The following is a 24,747-nucleotide window of genomic DNA, read 5'->3' on the forward strand; positions in this document are numbered from 1 at the left end:
AAACTGTCCTGTCATTGTAAAGCCACCTTTACAAGCCATCTTCCTTGATATTTGTAGGTAATAGGGAGGTAGACACAAAAACATATATGGATTAATCAGAAATGAAAAGAGGGACATTTCTAACTTAAAGCATGAAAACCTTCTATTGTCTAGTCGGACCACGGCAGTCATTGGCCAAGTAGAGCCCTCACTCTTAAAGAAAGTACCCCTCAGTTACAGTGTAAACCACTCAAAGCATTTGACTACAATGTTTTGTACAGTAAGCTGAAGAAGTAAGTCATACTAAATTCAAGAAATTCTAATTTCACCTGCCTCATTGGTTGCACCAATTATTGCGCCAATCTAACCTTTGTTGTTTGTATAGTTAACTTTAAGATGCATCGTTTTTAGTATATTCAACTATATTGTCCATCTTGAGACACAGCAGACACCTCATGTCGACCTAAGGTTGATTACTTGATAGTGTTTTACTCTCTAATAAGGCACCATTTCTTTGTGTGTTGGTGTACTAACGGGACCATGCCCAGGGCAGCATTGTCTTGATCTTAAGCGCACACGGAGAGGTATATTTTCCACCAAGTTACTGGCTTTCATCACTATGGTTACCTGGCACATACACTGACTCCTGCACCACGCTCTGGGGCACAGGCCTTTTCTAATAAGCTAATATCCTCAGCAGGCAATTAAATGGGAGTTCCTTGTAGCCTGTCATGTTGGCAATGTTGCCAAATTTCCAGAAGTAATTTTTAGGGAAAAGTTTAAATATTGTCATAGGCGGTGCTGTAGTCTAGCTAGCTAGAGCACTAAACATGCTTACCGAAGATAAACATTGCTAAGACTGCACAACGTGAGCGTTCCAAATTCTTTAGAAAAGAGACTCCCTTTGTTGATATGTCAACAACCTTGCGTTTGAAGAGTCATTAACATTCAACTAATGTTAACACTCATTATTCTAGAGACTTTGCTCCTTGACCTTTGAGTGAGGGTTTAGTAATCAACCATCAAACCACATAGATGAAGCTGTCTAAATGTTTAGTCACTTTGTTGAAAATAGGCAGAGTTGTTTACCACTGACAGGTCTTTACACCCATCTCACTTCACTTTAATGACACTCAACAATACACCTACACAGCTCAAATGTAATGTCCTCTGGATTGCATGGGTTAACTCATAACCATAGGTTTATTGGACATCATGCCTGTTTGATTTGTCATCACCGTGGTTATGAAACATTCTCATCCTATTTACAACTTTGTCTCTGTCACCAGTGCTTCCCAAACGTTGTACACCACAAGTAAACATAAACATCTCTATCCATGTTAGAGATCCACTACCCAGCAGATATTAGCTACAGTACAACCCATTAGTGGGTCTCTCAAGCCACCACTGGGAAAACCCTCATCTGAGTATTTTGATATATTGGACAAAATGGAATAGTGACCCTTACTGACCCACTTCCACCCATTATCAGAATAACATTCATACTTTCCACTCTGTAAATACACTACATGACCAAAAGTATGTGGACACCTACTCGTTGAACATCTCACTCCAAAATCATAGACATTAATATGGAGTTGGTCCCCTTTGCTACTATAACAGTCTCCACTCTTCTGGGAAGGCTTTCCACTATATGTTGGAACATTGCTGCAGGGATTTGCTTCCATTCAGCCACAAGAGCATTAGTGAGGTCGAGCACTGATGTTGGACAATTAGGCCAGGCTCACAGTCAGCGTTCCAATTCATCCCAAAGGTGTTCGATGCGGTTGAGGTCAGGGCTCTGTGTTCTTCCACACCGATCTCAACAAACCATTTCTGTATGGACCTCACTTTGTGCACGAGGGCATCGTCATGCTGAAAACAGGAAAGGGCCTTCCCCAAACTGTTGCCACAAAGTTGGAAGCACAGAATTATGTACAATGTCATTGTATGCTGTAGATTTCCCTTCACTGGAACTAAGGGGCCTAGCCCGAACCATGAAAAACAGCCCCAGACCATTATTCCTCCTCCACCAAACTTTACATTTGGCGCTATGCATTTGGGCAGGTAGCGTTCTCCTGGCAACCACCAGAGATTTACACCACTCCAGCCGACGCTTGGCATTGCGCATGGTGATCTTCGGCTTGTGTGCGGCTGCTCGGCCATGGAAACTAATTTCATGAAGCTCCCGATGAACAGTTATTGTGCTGATGTTGCTTCCAGAGGCGGTTTAGATTTTATAAACCTGTCAGCAATGGGTTTGGCTGAAATAGCCGAATCCACTAATTTGAAGGGATGTTCACATACGTTTGTATGTGGTGTATTTAGCGAGATTCACAAGTTTAAAGCACTGTCGATGAGCTTTGGCTCGGACTTGCTTTGCTTCATGTAGAGGAGATAAGCATGAGTAAGAACAGGTCTGAATTCTCAGTCAAGAGCGTCTGGCTACACTGAGTTCTATCAATAGCTCAGCAAGTCAGCTGCAGTTTACATGGAAACGTTGGGTCAGATCAAATCTATTTCCCAGCCAAGTCTGAAAAACGAAGTACATACTTTGTCATTGTGTGACCCGCCAAGGTGGGTTTGTAACAAAGGACCCCAGAACTTCCCAAAATAAAGGTACAAAGAGCATGGAATGTCATTATCATGAACAAAAGCAGAGTTGACACGGGGTTGACAGGGGTTAGTGGAATTCATTTCTATCCCAGTTGGTGGCATGGACTACTGGCACTCAGTAATGAAAAGCCTATGATAAAATCTTTCATTTCCACTGAGGTTGTTGAGATGGGAGGAGAACAAATGGTTGGCTAAACATCCACGCCTGTTATTATTTTCAATGGTCACGGGGCAGCTGTGATAAATCAATTTCTATGTGATTCACAGAAAGGAATTTTACCCACACTCTGGGTCTTCTCACCCCTTGTCAAAAGTGCCCAACATCAGGATGTGTTGAAAGGTTATTAAAAAAAAAATACAAAACAGGAAGCTGTTTTATGAACATGTACAATTCTTTGAGCATGGAAATACACAGCAAATTGGCCAGTGTTACCTAGTGTTGATCTTTCAGTGTAACATTTACAGTGTTAATTCAGGAGTTAAATGAACTCTGTAAGTGATAAATTAACACTAATGGGTGTAAAAGAACCCCAGTGTTGGTGTTAATAACCAGTGTTACCACGGCCATCATTATCATATTTCCAGCATGCTCTATTGCAGGTAGATTTTTTAGAATTGTTTGTTTCAATATCAATGTTTTTATGCAAATAAGGCTTTAGACTAAGCACTGTGTTAATTTAACACTGAAAAGTGTGGAACTGCATAGACACTGTATCAGTGTTAAATGTAACACTGTCAGTGTTGATTTAACACTGGTGAATTTTCTGTGTAGATAAATTCATAAGTAAAGCCATGAATCAGTGCTAAAAGTTATGCAGACTTTGGGTTATTTAGGGTAAGTGGGATTGCAGCACAACAAATGCTTTTCTGAAGTGAATGATGCCTTTTTCATTTTGAATTGTTCTGTTTTTCTAAGTGTCTTACCATGAGTCACTTTTTGGGAGATTGGGACTATAACTTCCTATCTGCATTCTTGTCAAAATGTTGTTATTGACATAGCCTTGTTCTGTTCAATGTTCTCTACCTATATAGTTCTTTAAATACCCAAATGCATGTTGTTAAGTTCAAAAGAATACGAGACTAAAATTGCTGACACAATGAGGGTTGCGAAAATTTAAAGCTAATTATCTCAGAATCATATTTTTGCAGATAGAACCTTATAGTCCCAAGCTCTTGATTTCTCAATGAATCCAGCGATAGTCACTGCATTCTCCCTGTCTCAGTTACATAGTTACTGGTCTGGACAGGTTTCTTTCGCCTTCTCCATTTTCCATGTGTTTCATGCGGGCCAATGATAGGATCATTTTCCCCATGCCCTTTAAGCGCAGCATTGTCAAATAGTTCAACAGCCAAGCAGCACATGAGTTGGGAACCCCTCAGGGCTGGCTGTTTCCTCCGCTCACACTCAGTACCATTGTCAAGGCCAGAGCACTGTCATGTGAAACAGACACTGAATAGGTGAGCCTTTGTGTGAACCCCCTTCACATCTTCTGACCCCCCCGCCCAGCACCAAAAGATCATCCCTCCGCTGCCAAGGATGACAAACTGGGAGACAGAGCACAATGAGGTTCCCAAGAGAACTGATACAGCCATGTCTACCTTACCTCTGGTTTATGACCTGACTGACTCCCGGGTCATAGGTTCACTCCGGAGAGGTGGTGAAAAACACAATAGAAGAGTGGTGTTCCAGGAAGCTTTGTACAACTTAATTCGATTTTGTGGTTTAAAGAGAGGATAAAGTTTTATTAATGATCTGTGAAATACTATTTTATTATCTTTAATGTAGGTGCTGGTAATATGACAGCATATCTTATGTTCATTATGATTCTGGGATTTTATTGGTGGGCAGTTTTTGTATTATTTTACTTTGTGGGGGACTTCCAGATCATGTTCCCAATTGAGAGATGTGTGTTCTCCTATTTATGTACAGTATGTCCTATTGTGACATATAGCCTTTGTTTTTGTTGTTTATGAATATATTTTCATTCAAGCAAACAATGCCTCCTCAATTCTCACAAAACAATCCGAGCACACAAGACGTTTGGTACACAAAAGCCTTCATAATACAGATGTAGGACCTTAATTTGGTGACAACTTTCCTGCAATGTAGGAAATGTAAAACTTGTAGTGTAGTTGAGTGAAATTCCCACTTTGAAATTTCAGACTTGATTTTCCCTTACGAAAAGTGTATAAACCCCTACAAAAATGTCCATTAATTATAATTCTCATAATAATTCACATTTCCTATTGCTGCAGGATTATTTTTCTGCTGTAGCAAACTGGCTCAAATGAAGATGCAACATCTGTACCATCTTGGACCACTTCATAATGGCCCTCTACCACATTGTTATGTATTGTGTCATGAACGTTTACCATGCATCCTTTCAGTAACGTTTTACTACACATTACTCATACCCTAGATTGTCAGGGGATCTAAAAATATGTGTTTGAAACAACCGTAGTACCCATATTGTGCTTAAATGTTAGCTGTTAGCTCATTACCTGCAGTGCAGTTAGGATGTTGGCCAGAGCCTGGCCGTAGGTGTCGTGGCAGTGAACGGCCAGAGCGCTGCTGGGTACCTCTTTCATGACGTAGTGCAGCATCTTGGCCATGGAGCCTGGGGTGCCCACGCCGATAGTATCCCCCAGAGACACCTCATAGCAGCCCAGTTCATACAACCGCTTTACCACCTATAGCCAAGAATAGAGCAACTTATCATAACAAGTCCATTGGAAACATAAACATGCAGGAGCTCAGAGGTCTCTTGCTTGATATGACCCAGGCTGTATCACAACCGGCCGTGATTGGGAGTCCCATAGGGCGGTGCACAATTAGCCCAGCGTCGTCCGCTTTTGGCAGATGTAGGCCGTCATTGCAAATAAGAATTTGTTCTTCACTGACTTGCCTAGTTAAATTAAGGTTACATTTTAAAATAAAAAAAGAAGAACTGTGTATACTGTAGTTACAGCATTACAGACATATTAACGTTTTTTTATTATCTAGAAAACAGTCATTTCGGGGGTTTGACATTGTTTAGATTATACATGTACAGAAAATTATTCCCTACTGCGTCCCTTTGATGTTTTAAATAGAAATTGTCCACCAACATTGGATTTTTAAAGCCTGATACTGTATATGAAATGAAGTGCTCTTTACTATACAGTGCCTTCAGAAAGTATTCATATCACTTGACTTATTTCACATTTTGTTATGTTACAGCCTGAATTCAACATTAATTTAATAGATTTTTTTCTCTCACCCATCTACACAAAATACCCCAATTTAGGCGATAATGACAGTTATGAGTCTAGAAGAGCTTTGCACACCTGGATTGCACAATATTTTCCCATTATTCTTTAAAAAATTCTACAAGCTCTGTCAAGTTGATGGTTGATCATTGCTAGACAGCCATTTTCAAGTCTTAGATTCATAGATTTTCAGACCGTAAAAACAAACTGTAAATAGGCCACTCAGGAACATTCAATGTCTTCTTGGTAAGCAACTCAAGTGTTGATTTGAATAGAAATCTTTGAAAAATTGCATTTTCTTTGTGAAGCTTGCATTAATTTGCCTCTCCCTGTTGCACACAACAAGCTTCCATTTCCCCTGTCACAAGGGTTTTATGGCTGATTAAATCGTCAACCCTGTTACGGTCAACCCTGTTATGGTCAAAACCTGTTACTTTATTTGGCACTATAGGCACTTACTACAGTAATTTTTGAGATAGGATTTTTTTTTATTAGGTTGAACATGTGCTCTTTGTGACAGAATGTTAAAATTAGGTGAAATAAAACTAGATTTTTTCAACAAGTTACACGAGCCAAAAGGAACTAATATCGTGGAACGACCCACGTATAAGGTATAGAGTATGTCCATTATTGACACAAGAAGGCAACGCAGAAGTGTTGTCTTACCTCTGCAACTTTAGTGGGTTCAATGGGTCCCTCATATGGACATCCTAGTGCACAAGAAACATATCTAAAAGAAAACAAACATACATGGTAAATATAAACACACTTGGCATATATTAATACATGGGTCAAAAACACACATATAGTACCAGTCAAAAGTTTGGACACACCTAATCATTCAAGGGTTTTTCCTTATTTTGACTATTTTCTAATAATAGTGAATAATATATAATAATAATGAAGACATCAAAACTATGAAAGAACACATAAGGAATCATGTAGTAACCAAAAAAGTGTTAAACAAATCAAAATATATTTTATATTTGAGATTCTTCAAAGTAACCACCCTTTGCCTTGATGACAGCTTTGCACACTCTTGGCATTCTCTCAACCAGCTTCATGAGGTAGTCAGCTGGAATACATTTCAAATAACAGGTGTGCCTTGTTAAAGGTTAATTTGTGGAATTTCTTTCACTCTTAATGCATTTGAGCCAATCAGTTGCTTTGTGACAAGGTAAGGGAGGTTTACAGAAGATAGTTATATTTGGTAAAATACCAAGTCCATATTATGGCAAGTCCATTATTACTTTAAGACATGAAGTTCAGTCAATCCGGAAAATTTCAAGAACTTTGAAAGTTGCTTTAAGTGCAATCGCAAAAACCATCAAGGGTTATGATGAAACTGGCTCTCATGAGGTCTGCCACAGGAAAGGAAGACCCAGAGTTACCAGAGGATAAGTTCATTAGAGTTACCAGCCTCAGAAATTGCAGCCAAAATAAATACTTTACAGAGTTCAAATAATGGGCACATCTCAACATCACAGAGGGCAGTACGTCACTGGGGCCAAACCTCCTGCCATCCAGGACCTCTATACCATGCAGTGTCAGAGGAAGGCCCAAAAAATTGCCAAAGACTCCAGCTACTCTAGTCATAGACTGTTCTTGCTGCTACCGCACGGCAAGCAGACTCGGTCCAAAAGGCTTCTAGACAGCTTCTACCCCCAAGCCATAAGACTCCTGAACAGCTAATCAAATGGCTGCCCGGACTATTTCCATTGTCCCCACCGCCCCCATTTTTACGCTGCTGCTACAATCTGTTTATCATCCATGCATAGCACTTCACCTCTATCTACATGTACAGTTGAAGTCAGAAGTTTACATACACTTAGGTTGGAGTCATTAAAACTCATTTTTCAACCACTCCACAAATGTCTTGTTAATAAACTACAGTTTTGGCAAGTCGGTTAGGACATGTACTTTGTGCATGACATAAGTAATTTTTCCAACAATTGTTTACAGACAGATTATTTCACTTATTATTCACTGTATCACAATTCCAGTAGGTCAGAAGTTTACATACACTAAGTTGACTGTGACTTTAAACAGCTTGGAAAATTCCAGAAAATTATGTCATGGCTTTAGAAGCTTCTGATAGGCTAATTGACATAATTTGAGTCAATTGGAGGTGTACCTGTGGATGTATTTCAAGGCCTACCTTCAAACTCAGTGCCTCTTTGCTTGACATCATGGGAAAATCAAAAGAAATCAGCCAAGACCTCAGAAAAAAATTGTAGACCTCCACAAGTCTGGTTCATCCTTGGGATCAATTTCCAAACGCCTGAAGGTACCACGTTCATCTGTACAAACAATTACATTTACATTTAAGTCATTTAGCAGACGCTCTTATCCAGAGCGACTTACAAACAATAGTACGCAAGTATAAACACCATGGGACCACGTGGCAGTCATATCGCTCAGGAAGGAGACGTGTTCTGTCTCCTAGAGATGAACGTACGTTGGTGCGAAAAGTGCAGATCAATCCCAGAACAGCAGCAAAGGACCCTGTGAAGATGCTAGAGGACACAGGTACAAAAGTATCTATGTCCACAGTAAAACGAGTCCTATGTCGACATAACCTGAATGGCCGCTCAGCAAGGAAGAAGCCACTGCTCCAAAACTGCCATAAAAAAGCCAGACTACAGTTTGCAACTGCACATGGGGACAAAGATTGTACTTTTTGGAGAAATGTCCTCCCGTCTGATGAAACAAAAATAGAACTGTTTAATGACCATCGTTATGTTTGGAGGAAAAAGGGGGAGACTTGCAAGCCGAAGAACACCATCCCAACCATGAAGAACGGGGGTGGCAGCATCATGTTGTGGGGGTGCTTTGCTGCAAGAGGGACTGGTGCACTTCACAAAATAGATGGCATCATGAGGTAGGTAAATGATGTGGATATATTGAAGCAACATCTCAAGACATCAGTCAGGATGTTAAAGCTTGGTCGCAAATGGGTCTTCCATATGTACAATGACCCCAAGCATACTTCCAAAGTTGTGGCAAAATGGCTTAAGGACAACAAAGTCAACGTATTGGAGTGGCCATCACTAAGCCCTGACCTCAATCCCATAGAAAATTTGTGGGCAGAACTGAAAAAGCAAGTGCGAGCAAGGAGGCCTACAAACCTGACTCAGTTACACCAGCTCTGTCAGGAGGAATGGGCCAAAATTCACCCAACTTATTGTGGGAAGCTTGTGGAAGGCTACCCGAAACATTTGACCCAAGTTAAACAATTTAAAGGCAATGCTACCAATTACTAATTGAGTGTATGTAAACTTCTGACCCACTGGGAATGTGATGACAGAAATAAAAGCTGAAATAAATAATTCTCTCTACTATTATTCTGACATTTCACATTCTTGAAATAAAGTGGAGATCCTAACTGACCTAAGACAGAATTTCTTTACTAGGATTAAATGTCAGGAATTGTGAAAAACCGAGTTTAAATGTATTTGGCAAAGGTCTATGTAAACTTCCGACTTCAACTGTACATATTACCTCAATTACCTTGACAAACCGGTGCCCCCGCACATTGACTCTGTACTGGTACTCTTTGTATATAGCCTCGCTACTGTTATTTAAAAATAAAAAATAAAAAAATCAATTTCTCTTTTGTTTTTGTATTTTAGAACGTTTAATTTGTTTTATTTCAGTTAATTTTAGTAGATACTTTCTTAACAATTTTTTTTCTCTTAAAACTGAATTGTTGATTACGGGCTTGTAAGTAAGCATTTCACACTGTAAGGTTGTTGTTGTGTACCTGTTGTATTCGGCGCATGTGGCACATCTTTTTGATTTGATTTGATCTGAACATCAACTGTTCAAAGGAGACTGTGTGTATCAGAAGTTCATGGATGAATTACTACAAAGAAACCACAACTAAAGGACACCAACAATAATAAGAAGAGACCTGCTTGGGCCAAGAAACACGTGTAATGGACATTAGACCAGTGGAAATCTGTCCGTTGGTCTTATGAGTCCAAATTTGAGATTTTTGGTTCCAACCGCTGTGTCTTTGTGAGACGCAGAGTAGGTGAAGGGATGATCTCCGCATGTGTTGTTCCCACCGTGAAGCATGGAAGAGGTGTGATTGTGTGAGGATGCTATGCTGGTGACACTGTCTGTGATGTATTTAGAATTCAAGGCACACTTAACCAGCATGGCTACCACAGCATTCTGCAGAGATGCGGCATCCAACCTGGTTTGCACTTAGTGGGACAATCATTTGTTTTTCAACATGACAATGACCCAACACACCTCCAGGCTGTGTAAGGGCTATTTGACCAAGAAGGAGAGTGATGAAGTGCTGCATCAGATGACTTGGCCTCCACAATCACCTGACCTCAACCCTATTGAGATGGTTTGGGATGAGTTGGACCGCAGAGTGAAGGAAAAGCAGCCAACAAGTGCTCAGCATATGTGGGAACTCCTTCAAGACGGTTAGAAAAGCAAAAAAAAAAAAAAAGCATTCCAGGTGAAGCTGGTTGAGAGAATGCCATGAGTTTGCAAAGCTAACATCAAGGCAAAGGGTGGCTACTTTGAAGAATCTCAAATGTAAAATATATTTTGATTTGTTTAATACCTTTTTAGTTACTAAATGATTCCATATATGTTATTTCATAGTGTTGATGTCTTCACTAATATTCTACAATGTAGAAAATAGTGAAAATAAAGAAAAACCCTTGAATGAGTAGGTGTGTTCAAACTTTTGACTGGTACTATATATTAATACATGGGTCATAAACACACATGGAATATATTAATACATGGGTCATTAACATGCCAACTTGGCCACATGTCACAAAGTGAATTGCACTAAAAGGTTAACTCTCTCTAGTCAAAAAGTCATAATGTATGCTATTTGTCTAAGGACAAATAGCATAAGGTAGATCATAACTCTAAGGTATATCATAACTCTGTTTTCTGGATTCAGTAACCGCTAACTGCCAGTGCAATATAGACTTCAAATCTTATATCCAATTGGTGTTGAATATTTTGTTATATGTAGTGGTTATGTTGTTGACAGTAGCAATGAGAAATTATGCAGGGGGGTGAAGTCAAACAATATGCCTATTCCATATGTGTAGGAAAGGTTCACTGCTTGAAATAGCGGACATGTGAAAAGTAGAAAATGTTTCTCTTGGGCTCGCAGTCGTTAGACGATACCTCAGTTTGTCACCGGAATATCCAGAAAGTTCTAGCTGCACTCGAGGGAAGGGAGTGCTGCCCAAGCCATCTCCAACAGCAGGATATTTGCCAGAATGCCTGTGTCAAACTGATGTGTTGCCATGGCATTGCTGCGTTGTTTGAATGAAAGGGGGCTACTGTACCACAAAATTTAAACATGCTTCATGTCAGCGGTTCTATACTGTCCATCTGGACTTGTAGTTGAAGCAACACATAGAACGATTCAGTGCACATCTGGAAATTTGCTTGTTAACCTATTATTTCTGGAGTCATTTATCACTGTCTGAGTGTACCTTTGCTAACAGAGAGAGAGTAACATTAGGCCTTTGAAACATTTTACGGTAGTACATTTTTTTCAAAGTCAACATAAACATACAGTTGTGGTCAAATATATTGGAACCCTTGCACTTTTCTTAAATATTTCCCTATTTCATAAAAAAATAAGCTAAAATTGCAACCACAACAATAAAGTCTCCACACCTTATTGGATTTTAAACATTACAGAACCAATTTTATTTTTGTTAACTTATATTTTCAATTTTAATTTTTAAAATAAAGACAAATGGCATGGACAAAATTATTGGCACCCCAGAGCAATTACTTGGTTGCACAAGATAAGTGCCAACAATTGCTTCTTGTAGCCTTCAATGAGCTTGTTGCACCTTTCTACTGGCAATTTGGCCCACTCTTCAGTAGCAAACTGCTCAAATTCTTCAATGTTTGAGGCTTGCCCTCCACCAACTGCTGTTTTCAGTTCTCACCGTGGGCTATGGATGTGATTCAAAGATTCCAGTGTTTCTTCTTGAACCATTCATGGGTGCTTTTGATGTGTCTTTGGGGTCGTTGTCCTTTTGGAAGACCCACAACCTCAAATCAAATCAAATTCTATTTGTCACATACACATTAGCAGATGCTAATGCGAGTGTAGCGAAATGCTTGTGCTTCTAGTTCTGACAGTGCAGTAATATCTAACAATCCCCAACAACTACCTAATTCAAACAAATCTAAAGGGGTGAATGAGAATATGTACATGTAAGTATATGGATGAGCGATGGCCAAGCGTCATAGGCAAGGTGCAGTAGACGGTATAAAATACAGTATATACATGTGATATGAGTAATGTAAGATATGTAAACATGAATAAAATACAGTATATACATGTGATATGAGTAATGTAAGATATGTAAACATGAATAAAATACAGTATATACATCTGATATGAGTAATGTAAGATATGTAAACATTATTAAAGTGGCATTATTTAAAGTGACTAGTGATCCATTTATTAAAGTGTCCAGTGATATGGTCTCAATGTAGGCAGCAGCCTCTCTGAGTTAGTGATTGCTGTTTAGCAGTCTGATGGCCTTGAGATAGAAGCTTTTTTTCAGTCTCTCGGTCCCAGCTTTGATGCACCTGTACTGACCTCACCTTCTGGATGGTAGCGGTGTGAACAGGCAGTGGCTCGGGCGGTTGATGTCCTTGATGATCTTTTTGGCCTTCCTGTGACATTGGGTGCTGTGCATGTGGGGACAACAGACTGGGATAGGGAGCGGGGGGGGGGGGGGGGCACAGTCCTTGTTAGCGGGCCTCGACGGTGGCACTGTATTTTCCTCAAAGCGTGCAAAGAAGGTGTCTGGAAGCGTGACGTCTGTGTCTGTGACGTTTTTGTAGTCCGTGATTTCTTGTTATCCCTGACACATACGTCTCGTGTCTGAGACGTTGAATTGCGACTCCACCTTGTCCCTGTACTGGCAGGTCGCTTGTTTGATTGCCTTGCGGAGGGAATAACTACACTGTTTATATTCAGTCATATTCCCAGACCTCTTTCCATGGTTAAATGTGGTGGATCGCGCTTTCAGTTTTGCGTGAATGCCGCCATCCATCCACGGTTTCTGGTTAGGGTAGGTTTTAATAGTCACAGTGGGTACCACATCTCCAATGCACTTCTTTATAAACACACTCACCGAGTCAGCGTGTAGGTCGATGTTGTTCTCTGAGGCTGACCGGAACATATTCCAGTCCGCCTGATCAAAACAATCTTGAAGCGTGGCTTCCGATTGGTCGGACCAGTGTTGAATGGTTTTCGTCACTGGTACATCCTGTTTGAGTTTCTGCCTATAAGACGGTAGGAGCAAGATGGCGTCGTGGTCAAATTTGCCTAAGGGAGGGCTTTGTATGCATCGCGGAAGTTAGAGTAGCAGTGGTCGAGGGTATTGCCCATGCGCACAATCAATATGCTGGAAGAATTTAAGTAGCCTTGTTCTCAAATTTGCTTTGTTAAAATCCCCAGCTACAATAAATACAGCCTCAGGATATATGGTTCCAGTTTGCATATAGTCCAGTGAAGTTCCTTGATGGCCGTCTTCATCTTCGATGGAGACCCAGTTTTTGGACACAGAGTTAAACATTGGACTCGAAAACACATTGATAGTCTGTTGATTTCATGATGACTTGCACACGTTCAAGGCCCCCAGTACCCATGTCCATAAAATGTGTCTTTATATTCTTAATTCAAATTGTAAACTTAAGTTTACAAAAATAAAGTTGGTTCTGCAATGTTGAAAATACAATTACATGGTGTGGAGACCAAAAGTATTTTTAAATTTCAACTTATTTTTTTTAGATGAAATAGGAAATGATTTAAGAAAAGAGCAAGGGTTCACTATATTTGTCCACGACGGTACATGGTTGACACCAGTTATAGAGCATATGGAATCATTGCAATATATTAAAGTAAAATGGCTTTACTGGTGAAGAAGCGCAAAGTGAGGAATGATACAAACCCACGGACTGGAATCTGTTGTTGTTTAGCAGTGCAAATGACTTCCTCGAATCTCAGTATGCTGTCATCAATAGAGCAATTTATATTTTTCCGACTGAAGGTCTCAGAGGCAGACCCAAACACGGCCACTTCAGTAGCACCAGCCGCAACCTTCAACAGGACAGAGGGAAGTTACATTATTTCGATGTAACATTATGCAACAAACATTACTTTAAAACTTTTCCATTCATCTCAGGCATAGTGTTCCCTCAACCTCTATACAGCACTACACATCAGGGGAGCCTGGGGAGATATCTGTTCTTTTTAAAGAGTGTGATTTCTCGGATGAATAATGAAATGCTTACAGCATCCTGAAAGCCGTGCATGTTGGGTGTCAGTACAGGATAACGAGCATGAGAAGATCTGTGGATGGCTTGAAGCACTTCAGTGTGGTCCGCCATCTTGACAACAGACAAAAGCATGTTTACAAAATATGTCGACAGAGTATAGTCTCTTCCCACAGCTGCTGTTGGAGGTCCATGCGCCTGGCAAGCGAGACTAGTATGTAGCCTAGTTTTACGAAAACTCATATTTTCCAGAAGCTCATATAGAAATGCAGAGATAGCTGTTCCACATCATATGTCTCAATACAACTCAAGAATATGACACAGACATCTGTAGTTTATTTCATGAGGTGAGCTGTCATATATTTTACACAGGCAAACAAAATAAAGTGCTTGGAAAACAGTTTTTGGAATAGGCCTATAGCTCAAGGTTTTCCCCGAAAACATCTGCGAGTCCAGGGTCTAACTGGGATACTGGAGTAGCAGGTTCCCCCAGTAGTCCTGAAGAGAACAATAAGAGCCTAATAAATCACTCAGTAAGCTTTCTGGGAACACAAAGAAGAGTTATTACCTGTGGTACCCACTTTGAAGACACAAAGCTGGTGGCCTCGATCACAGGCAGGCCTGTTTCCGAGAGCATGTTTATCAGCTGGATTTTGACTCTTGTCGGAACCATTTCCTGGAAAACAATGAAATGGAGACCGTCTCTTTCTGGATATGATTCTGATCCCCTGTCAAGATTGGAGGTATGTGCGGAGTGGACATCTGGGCAATTCAGCTGCAATATCTTTGCAACCAGAGTAATTTACGGCACTCACCTGCTTGGTCCACTTCTTCCAAACATACAGTACTTCCTACAATTACAGCATGTAGTACCCCCAGAGTTTGACTTTGTCATCATGTCAATTTGTACAGCTACAGTAGACTTGAATATATACAACATATGAGCCATCTGGTAAAGTCATGTCATGTTTCCCATAGATTTCAAGGGCAGTTGGTGTTCATTTGATCAATACATTTTTGGAGAAGAACATGTGAAACACATGTCATGGGTAATCATAGAAAAAAAGCAGGTTTTCATCAAGGATCTCTCTGTACTTTGCTCCTTTTATCTTTCCCTCGATCCTGACTAGTCTCCCAGTCTCTGCCACTTAAAAACATCCCCACAGCATGCTGCCACCACCATCCTTCACTGTAGGGACGGTGCCAGGTTTCCTCCAGACATGACGCTTGGCATTCAGGCCAAAGAGTTCAATCTTGGTTTCATCAGACCAGAGAATCTTGTTTCTCATGGTCTGAGAGACCTACAGGTGCCTTTTGGCAAACTCCAAGCGGGCTGTCATGTGCCATTTACTGAGGAGTGGCTTCTGTCTGGCCACTCTACCATAAAGGCCTGATTGGCGGAGTGCTGCAGATATGGTTGTCCTTCTGGAAGGTTCTCCCATCTCCACAGAGGAAGTCTGGAGCTCCGTCAGAGTGACCATCGGGTTCTTGTTCACCTCCCTGACCAAGGCCCTTCTCCCCCGATTGGTCAGTTTGGCCGGGCGGCTCTAGGATGAGTCTTGGAGGTTACAAAATTCTTCCATTTAAGAATGATGGAGGGCACTGTGTTCTTGGGGACCTTAAATGTTGCAGAAATGTGGGTCGACAAAATCCTGTATCGGAGCTCTACGGACAATTCCTTGGACCTCATGGCTTGGTTTTTGCTCTGACATGCACTGTCAACTGTGCACTGTCAACCTGAAATAGACAGGTGTGTTCCTTTCCAAATCATGTCCAATCAATTGAATTGACCACAGGTGGACTCCAATCAAGTTGTAGAACCATCTAAGGATGATCAATGGAAACAGGGTGCAGCCGAGCTCAATTTCGAGTCGCATAGAAAAGAGTATGAATACTTATGTAAATAAGTTATTTTTTAAATATTTTTTTTAAACCTGTTTTTACTTTGTCATTATGGGGTATTGTGTGTAGATTGATGGGGAAAACATTTTATTTAATCGATTTTAGAATAAGGCTGAAACGTAACGAAACAGAAAAAGTCAAGGGGTCTGAATAATTTCAGAATGCACTGTACATGACTTATTTCATGATCATGGATGGTGTGTCATTCAGATGTGACTGTGATGAAAATATATACCTTTTCATTTTGAAGTCCGTCTCTTGGTCCAACTTCAATAATTTTAACATACTCTGGATATTCACGTGTTAAAGTACACTGAAAATGAAAAGAGTCATGTTAGATATTGAAAACAATAAACAAATGTTATATCTGTTGTCACAAACTCTAAAGCGCTATTTTCCCATTTAACTGTTTCTCCTGTCCAATAATGTGTTACAACCTTAAAAGGGAACTACACCTGCTGATTTGGCCTCGTTTTTTGGCTTGCTCCATGTGAAATGCTGGCAGCCATGACAGAAGCTGGCTTGGGGGTGTGGTTTGATGTGAGTGTTTCTCGGGTGTGTCCTTGCCACCACCAAGACACACCCATCTGTCAGAACCTTACCAGCAGCTGTTTCTCCCCACTAATCACAACAAACATACATCCTGCAGGTTGAACTCAACTACAGGCGGATATATGGTGAGATGCTTGAGGAAGCTTTGAATAGGTCAGCCTCCAGAATAATATGACAAAATGTTTTTTTTTTTATTATGTAGATGTTATAAACAAAGTGTTTTGATATCTTTCAAATGTAGTAACAGGTCCATGTAGAATATACAACCCTTTACATAATACCATAGAATCAGTGTTCTGCTAATATAACAATGTGCACCTTTCATTGTCGTTCCCAGCCGATACAGATACTGTGCCTATCGGCATTTTCTCTTGTGGTAATGGGGCCACCTTGGCAAACATGTCAGAGTGGTCATACCTCCCTGTGTGGTGTCCCGTATACAACAGGAGTTCCCTGATCCTGGTGCGGAATGCACAGGGTTTCTTCCTCCCCATACTCACTGATACCATTCCATTCAATCATTTAAAAAAAGACAATACAAGTAAAAGTTGTGTCTAGTAAACATTTTATGATGAGTTCCAGGTCTCTCTACATTCAGAGACATCAGTATCAAGTGCGTCTGTCGATCTGGACTTCATCACATCATCTTGCAAGTCTCCATGTGCTGGCTCCATACATGTTTCTGTGAACACATACACACATAGTCACTGTTCTATTACCAATGGCAATTAGGATAGGTAATGTCTGACACACAAACAGGTACTATGTTGAAGTTTGAAGAGGTCACACTAAACCTACCTAATTCTGTTCTCCCCATCGACGACCAGTGGTGAGCATGCAAGAGGTGAGGCTGGAGGTAAGGTCATTGCCAGAGCCCCATTGATAACACATGGCAGCGTAGATTAGCTCCTGCCCCCTGTTCAAAGATACTGGTTAGTCACACACACACCACACACACAACTGATTACATTATTAAATGGTGGTTATGATCAGCCTGGTGGAACCAACCTCACAAAATGTGAAGTGAAATAGAATGGTGAATACAGCGACCAGGCTGGTTCCACCAGGCTAGGTTATGCCCTGGACATTATATGCATCTAAGAAGTAGAAAATAGCAACAAATAATGTCAGTTTACATTTAGTTTCAAAATTTGGTTATCAAATGGATCAAAGTAATGAAGTGGGTTACCTTCTGTATTAGTACAAATGATGAGCCGGTGAAAGCTGTTGCCACTGACAGGTGAAGGTTGCTGGTTGGATACTTGCCAACATGTGACTAACTGTTCCATTCATAGGAATACTCACAGCGAGGGCATGTCTGCATTATGCCGATGAGGGCCCCCATGTCTGGCTGCAAACTGGACATCTCTCGAACAAGTGCAGCAGGCGGTCTTATGAGGTGGTGTTGACTGGTAGGGCCTGTGACAGGTGATATAATAGACAGCCAAGTGGTCAATTGTATTTTGTTCTAAAGAAAGGACAGAGCTATTTGCTAATGCACTTCACAACCAAAATGATTATACTAGTTGTATCTGCTTGCTGGGGAATTAGCCTACTATTTTATCAAGTGTTTTTGAATACAACTTTTTATATAACACACATTACTTGTCTTTGTTGATGAAGTCATCTGTGTCATCAGAGCAATGCAAATAGTCCGGGTAGCCATTTGATTACCTGTTCAGGAGTCTTATGGCTTGGGGGTAAAAACTGTTGAGAAGCCTTTTTGTCCTAGACTTGCAACTCCGGTACTGCTTGCAATGTGGTAGTAGAGAGAACAGTCTATGACTGGGGTGGCTGGGGTCATTGACAATTTTTAGGGCTTTCCTCTGACACCGCCTGGTGTAGAGGTCCTGGATGGCAGGCAGCTTAGCCCCAGTGATGTGCTGGGCCGTACGCACTACCCTCTGTAGTGCCTTGCGGTCGGAGGCTGAGCAATTGCCGTACCAGGCAGTGATGCAACCAGTCAGGATGCTTTCGATGTTGCAGCTGTAGAACCTTTTGAGGATCTCAGGACCCATGCCAAATCTTTTTAGTTTCCTGAGGGGAATAGGCTTTGTCGTGCCCTCTTCACGACTGTCTTGGTGTGTTTGGACCATTCTAGTTTGTTGGTGATGTGGACACCAAAGAACTTGAAGCTCTCAACCTGCTCCACTACAGCCCCGTCGATGAGAATGGGGGAGTGCTCGGTCCTCCTTATCACACGAGTACTTGTGTCGCATGACACACTTTTATTCTGAGGTCTTTCCTGACAAGCTGTGAAAATAACAAGAGAACAGTGAATTAAATAATTTTTGGAGGTCGCTAAAACATTGGAGTCCCATTGCTAGACATGTTATGGTACCCACCTTTGCTCTTTCTTGTAGGTCCTGGCATCCGTTCATGACCAACTGTGCACTTTGTCTAACAGAAAAAAAGGGTCAACGATTGTCATCATTTATCAATTATAAAACATAGATAGAGAAATAACAATCTCGTTTGGAAGCTAATTCTATGCTTGACAGATGTAGACTGATTGGCTCCAGATTAGATTCAGGCCGGTGACGCCGTTACAATATGCATCCAACTGTGACATGTTTTGCTATGGCCCAGAGTTGGTTTGCGTTTGTTGCTGCTAGTTAGTGCACTGTTGTAGACAGACATGGTTACCTAGTACCATCATCGTTGCATCCAATATTTACTGTATTTGTGCCCTAGACATGGGTTGCACCTCGGAGGCTGTGACAATTTAGTCTACATTAAACTAAATTAGAGTGGCATGGAAATACGATGGCAACGCTAAAGTAGGCAAATATTTCATTGGAAACAACTTTGCCATATTATGGTGTTGTCAAATTTACTCTAGAGAGATGGCAATGTTGCCATTACTGTTACTAGCGAAGTGTTTCAAAAATAGCTAGCAATGCTAATGTTAGCTAGCTAATATACGGTTGTGTCCTTAATCTTAGTTAGCTGGCTAAAGTTATACTGCATCTAAAGTCAATCTGGTGAAATCACAATCATGACAACAAGTTTTCCTACTAAATATTTGACTTCCTTTGAAATGTTATTGTGTTTCGAAGCCAAGTCCAAGTTGTATTGAGGTAGGCTAACATTAGCCAGCTATCTAGTTATGTAGGTAGCTAGCTAACATCAGCTAGCCTAGCGATGATAGTGATAATGATTATCAAAATATACATAACCAGCAGTCTATGGTCTAGCTACCAGTATACTCACCACCACTGGAGAGCAACGAAATCCAACCACCTATTGCGCATGATAGGGTCCTTCGGCAGGGCATGCAAACCATCGTTTTTGGCTGTGCATCCTTCTGGAAGCATGCATTGATTGCATGGTCAATCGAATGGCCGTGATCCTTTGAACGTGTTGGTTGGGGGCGATGAAACAACCGGAGCCCCATTCAATAAAGGGAGGCTGAGGGGCGATTTGCTTGTGGAGCTTGGAAAAGGGTAGCATGATTTGTTGACATAATTGTAATCGAAACCCAACCTTCATTTAATTCGTTGTGACACACTGAGGTTCCAAACTCCATTTTAGGCGAGACTGACTTTATGACTAAAATTATGCTATTACACTTTGTAATCAATTTTGACACTAGAATGAATGATTCTGACTCAAGGACGCCACATAGGCCCTTTTCAAAGGGATTCGTTGTTTTCTAGGGGCAGTCGCTCTTTAAGCCCAGAACACTTTGATCTTCAGATCACTGCTGGCATTTTAATAATGCATGAAACGCGTAAAGTGTGTCAGTTCAGAATTTCTAATAATACCTACAGTCGATTTTACAGTTGACAACAAATGCAGTCCACCAACAACTATAATACAGATTTTTTTATATTATACCTGACTAACTAATCTAACAGTTGTAGTGGGAAAAGATGAGAGGAGGATAGGAAGGGTGTTCACTTGATGCACTCTCTATCTGACAATTACCAGACTTACTTAAGATAGATGGTGGGGGAGGAAAGAATGAATTAAATTCTACAATATTTCAATTAGATATTTCATGGACAACATTCCATGTATTTAAGTATTTTTGTTATTGTAGTGAGGACAGTAACATTAGTAATCGCTCAAAATGATACTTTAAGGATTACATTTTTTTTTTATCTCACATGATATAATTTTAAAGTATGTATTAAGGTGTCTGTAATAGAATAAAATATATTAATAAATGCATTTCTATAGCTTCCAAAATATTTTCTACAATGTGGGGGAGTGCCAAGATGGAGACACGTAGCGTCCCCTATCATTCATCTAGTGTATATATAAATCGTTGAGAGGAACAGGATCCTGCTTTTAGACCGCAAGTCAACGTTAAACAGTAGGCATAACAATTATTTCATATATTGCGCTCTTATCACGACAATTTAATTTATTTTGAAATAGAGTGTTTGCAGTCTGATGCCAGTTAGTGTAGTGCCTGTTTCTGCATCCCAGGGTGATGCCCCCTCTCTGTCCTTTCACATGTCCCCAACCTACACCCTCCCTCTTACCTTCTCATCCTGCAGCCGGCTTCCTAGCCACGGATAATCCTGGATGAGTTGTTCATAGCTCAGGCAGTGCTTCACTGTGGTGGGGATGTTGCCCATCCGAAACGCTCCCGTTTGGCCTGTAGAGCTCCCCCAGGATCCTCTGGCTCCGACACCCGCAGTGATGGATCTTTACGCTCAACTGCAACAAATGCACATGGTGGAGTTTTCTGATCAATATGCTCATGAAGCAGACAGGGTGGAGACTGAGGCCCTTTCTGCCCCCCTCACTGAAAGAATCACATCAGAGGACGGCAGCTGAAAGCAGAGAGCTGGCAGTGACTCAGCAGTTGCCATGGCAACCACATCCCTAGCAGGGAATGGATGGGAGAGAGGATAGAGTCAGCGAGAGGGAGGAAGAAACACAGAGACAGAGAGAGAGATTAAAAAAGGCGATGAGGGAGATTAAAAAAGGCGATGAGAGAGATTAAAAAAGGCGATGAGGGAGAGTGGCATATGGAAGGGGTGGGAGTGTCAGTGACTAGCTGGCTCACTGGGGACTCAAGTGTGAGCTAATGTTATGTCTGGACTAGTCTGACAGTGTTACGAGCGACTGTGTGAGCTGAGAGGTCAGGAAGCTCTCAAAGGGAAGTACTTGCCTGCCGAGTCTCTGGGCTGTAGAATAAGACCAGTCACACACTGCTTATTGTAAGTCCCCCACCTCAACCTTTCTGGATGAAATCTAACGCTTCAGGGAAACAGGTTGCTTTGATTGATCTCTTTTGACTGAAACAGCTGAGGGTTTTCCATTGCCAGGTGTGCCACTAGCTGCCAATGTCAACGGCGTAGCGTAATAAAATCCTCTTGTAAAGCAGGGGCACAGTTTACCAGAGAAAGACCCATTCTTTCTCACCCAGATGTTAACAATAGAGGGGCTTAATGAAGTCCTAGCACTGTTTAGATGAAATTGAGAGGTTGCTATTGAAAGGTTGACATTTTAGTCATTTCGGTAAAAAACTATTTGGCTGTAGGTTTACTATTCTGTGAATTTTTGGCAGACACATACAGTCTCATGATATAGTATACCTACATCAATACTCAATTTTAGATGAATGAGTTAAAGGTAAAGTATTCCAACAACAATGTGTCATTCCCAAAGCAAGTTTCTAATTCTACTATACAGGACAGTGTTACTATCTGGGACCTTGGCAAATGAAAATGGCCACTGCAGGGTAGAATTTCAAAAAGTTGTTACTGAATCTCTGGCAGTTGCATGTCCCTAACTGGGCATTTAATGTTTCCCTTTTACGAGAGCTATGCAGCTAAAAGGACAACAATGGAAGCTCATCTTGACTAATACCAGCTGCTGAGGGTAACTTTTAAAGGGGGGGGGGGGTCCTAGGGGAATATCCCTACTCATTCAAAGCAACGCAGTGCAGGCGATTGAGGAAGGTTTATGTTAGAGAAAATGCATATAAAAGGGCTATTAAGAGGGCTTTTGTACATTTGAAATAGCTTAATGATTCACGCCATGATTAAGAGCAGGCTGGCATTTGTTGGGATGAATCTTGTCCTGGAGGCAGCTCTGCAGAGTGGTCATTAGCTGGCCTAGCCACAGTGAGAAAGTTACAGAGACATAAATACCATACCCCTGAAAAAAATGGTAACATCCTCCCCTGTTATTGGGAATTGTGAGAGGTTAGCATGTCTTGTGGGTAATGTCTTTGTGCCTCTGTAACTTTCTTAATCATCATTATTCACAATTCATTTAGGGTTATCTATAATCATGGTAGTATCTACATTAATGTACAAGTGTTCAGAAATATATTATATTCTTATTTGATTAAAAGTTAATCCAATATGAGGCAATACATTATTTACCATTTATTGCTATTGGGCACTAAATAATTTGAAACACAACCAAAAAGAACTGCAAATGCATGTAACAAGTTTGTAGCCACAAGTTGATGTAGTCATTGCGTGCTAGGAATATGGAACCAAATGCTAAACTTTTGACTACTTTAAAACACGTATACATATATTTATCCAAATACATTTGGTTCTCTAAAATGGGGAGACTATGTATAAAACGTGTTGTAATTTCTAAGCGGTTCACCTGATATGGATTCCCTCAAATTAAAGCTGACAGTCGGCACTTTAAACTCATAGTCATTGTATAATTTTATATATTTTGTATGGTGTACAGAGCCAAAACGTCAAAAAATGTGTCACTGTCCAAATACTTTTGGACCTCATATGCACAATATATTTTACACATGAAACTCTTGGAGAGCAATCAGAAGACGAATGAATGAAAATATGTAAAAATAAAAATTACACGCCAACAGTTTCCCTCTTAAAGACCCATCTAACCTGGAAAATGTTTCTTGTAAGTAATTGAGAATATATCTTATTATCTTCAGAAAGAAACAAATGTGAATAACACACTTTATAGGGAACAGGCTTTTCGCATGACATGAAAGGGTTTTAAACTCTCAGATACTGAAAACAAAATGGAACACAGAAAACAGGATCCAGATTAAATCAATTTTCATCCCTCCACCCGTCTTTAATTCTAAACCATATATTTGATTGAATTGCTTAAAAGTACTGGTTGCAACAGAAGAGCCTCGTTCATTCTTTAACTGTGAATGCTAGAATAAGTTTTAACAATGTCCGTTATTTATGGGCAGCAGGAAAGCTTTATAAATGTACTCTTCAAGCATGGAAAGTTAGAACTAAATTAGCTTACCAGTGATTATCTGGTTGCAAAGGTCTGTGTCAGCAAAATCTGGTCAGAATGGATGTATTGAGATGTGTATGTGGGCGGCGTCAGATATGCTGAATAGATACAATGTGATAAAAAGAAACAGATCTGTGACCTTTCCCCACAACTCAACTCTGTGTAAACGACATAGAGAAAAATAGTACTTTTTATTTTTTTTACAAACGTAAAAGCCTTTATAAAAACAGCAGGTTACCTTATAGTTTTCAGGAAGGTCGACTGGCTGTGGCCAACTTTCCATAGCACCCCTCAGAGACAGCATGTGTGTTAAAGATTACTTTGCAGTAGTCACATTGCCTAGCACCCTTTGGTTTTTGGTTACAAAAGTCACTGACCTGTGCATTGGGATCACTGTCCCCAAAGGACCATCAAGTGCAGGGTCATGTATGACATTTCTCAACAGATTTGGATGTTCGTGCTACTAAGCAGTAGCTGGCTTTGAGACCCGTTGACTGCTTGGTATGCCCTCTATGACAGCTCTACAGTAAGTCCACAGCAGCAACACGCTGACTGTTAAAGTACTGTTCAGCAGGTGGGAACGCAGAAGCGCTTACCGTCGTTGAATCATTCAAACTTGGAATCAGAATAATTTTTGCTTAAACATTAAGTTTTTATTTTTGCCTAAACATGATGGATTGGCTGTAAGATTTCCACATGGTCAATTTGATTCCTGAGAAGACTGCTAGCAGGCTATTAAATAGAAAACTAGGTAACTACAGGTTTGACATTGATGTATCTAGGCAGATGTTTTAATGCAGCTTCAGATGTATTGTGCAGATTGGTTAATTGCCCAGTAGAGCAATCTAAGGGTCTACTCATGTTATAAATGATGATCTCTCAAATGTTCCCTTCTCTTTTGTGGAAGAAGTTATATTTAATATAATTTTTTACAAGAGC

At 40.6% G+C, this 24,747-nt stretch overlaps 1 protein-coding gene and 1 long non-coding RNA gene across 2 annotated transcripts in view; both read right to left on the minus strand.

Annotated features, from left to right (window-relative positions):
* The window catches only part of LOC139580459 (3-hydroxy-3-methylglutaryl-CoA lyase, cytoplasmic-like), a 29,553-nt gene extending 8,124 nt beyond the window's left edge, over positions 1-21,429 (minus strand). The window contains exons 1-7 of the mRNA XM_071409145.1: positions 21,090-21,429; positions 16,280-16,357; positions 14,711-14,818; positions 14,161-14,256; positions 13,818-13,966; positions 6,511-6,574; positions 5,098-5,286 (exon numbers count right to left, since the gene is read on the minus strand). Of these exons, the coding sequence (XP_071265246.1) occupies positions 5,098-5,286; positions 6,511-6,574; positions 13,818-13,966; positions 14,161-14,256; positions 14,711-14,818; positions 16,280-16,357; positions 21,090-21,185 (780 nt within the window). The 5' untranslated portion in view covers positions 21,186-21,429. The remainder of the gene's footprint in view (positions 1-5,097; positions 5,287-6,510; positions 6,575-13,817; positions 13,967-14,160; positions 14,257-14,710; positions 14,819-16,279; positions 16,358-21,089) is intronic.
* On the minus strand, positions 17,145-18,630 carry LOC139580460 (uncharacterized). The gene is made up of 4 exons (XR_011676039.1): positions 18,271-18,630; positions 17,902-18,015; positions 17,395-17,525; positions 17,145-17,278 (listed from the first exon to the last, which is right to left on the minus strand). It is a non-coding gene; the product is annotated as an uncharacterized lncRNA (long non-coding RNA).
* Positions 21,430-24,747: the final 3,318 nt, after the last annotated feature.

This window comes from Salvelinus alpinus, chromosome 7, assembly GCF_045679555.1.
Source record: "Salvelinus alpinus chromosome 7, SLU_Salpinus.1, whole genome shotgun sequence".
NCBI lineage: Eukaryota > Metazoa > Chordata > Actinopteri > Salmoniformes > Salmonidae > Salvelinus > Salvelinus alpinus.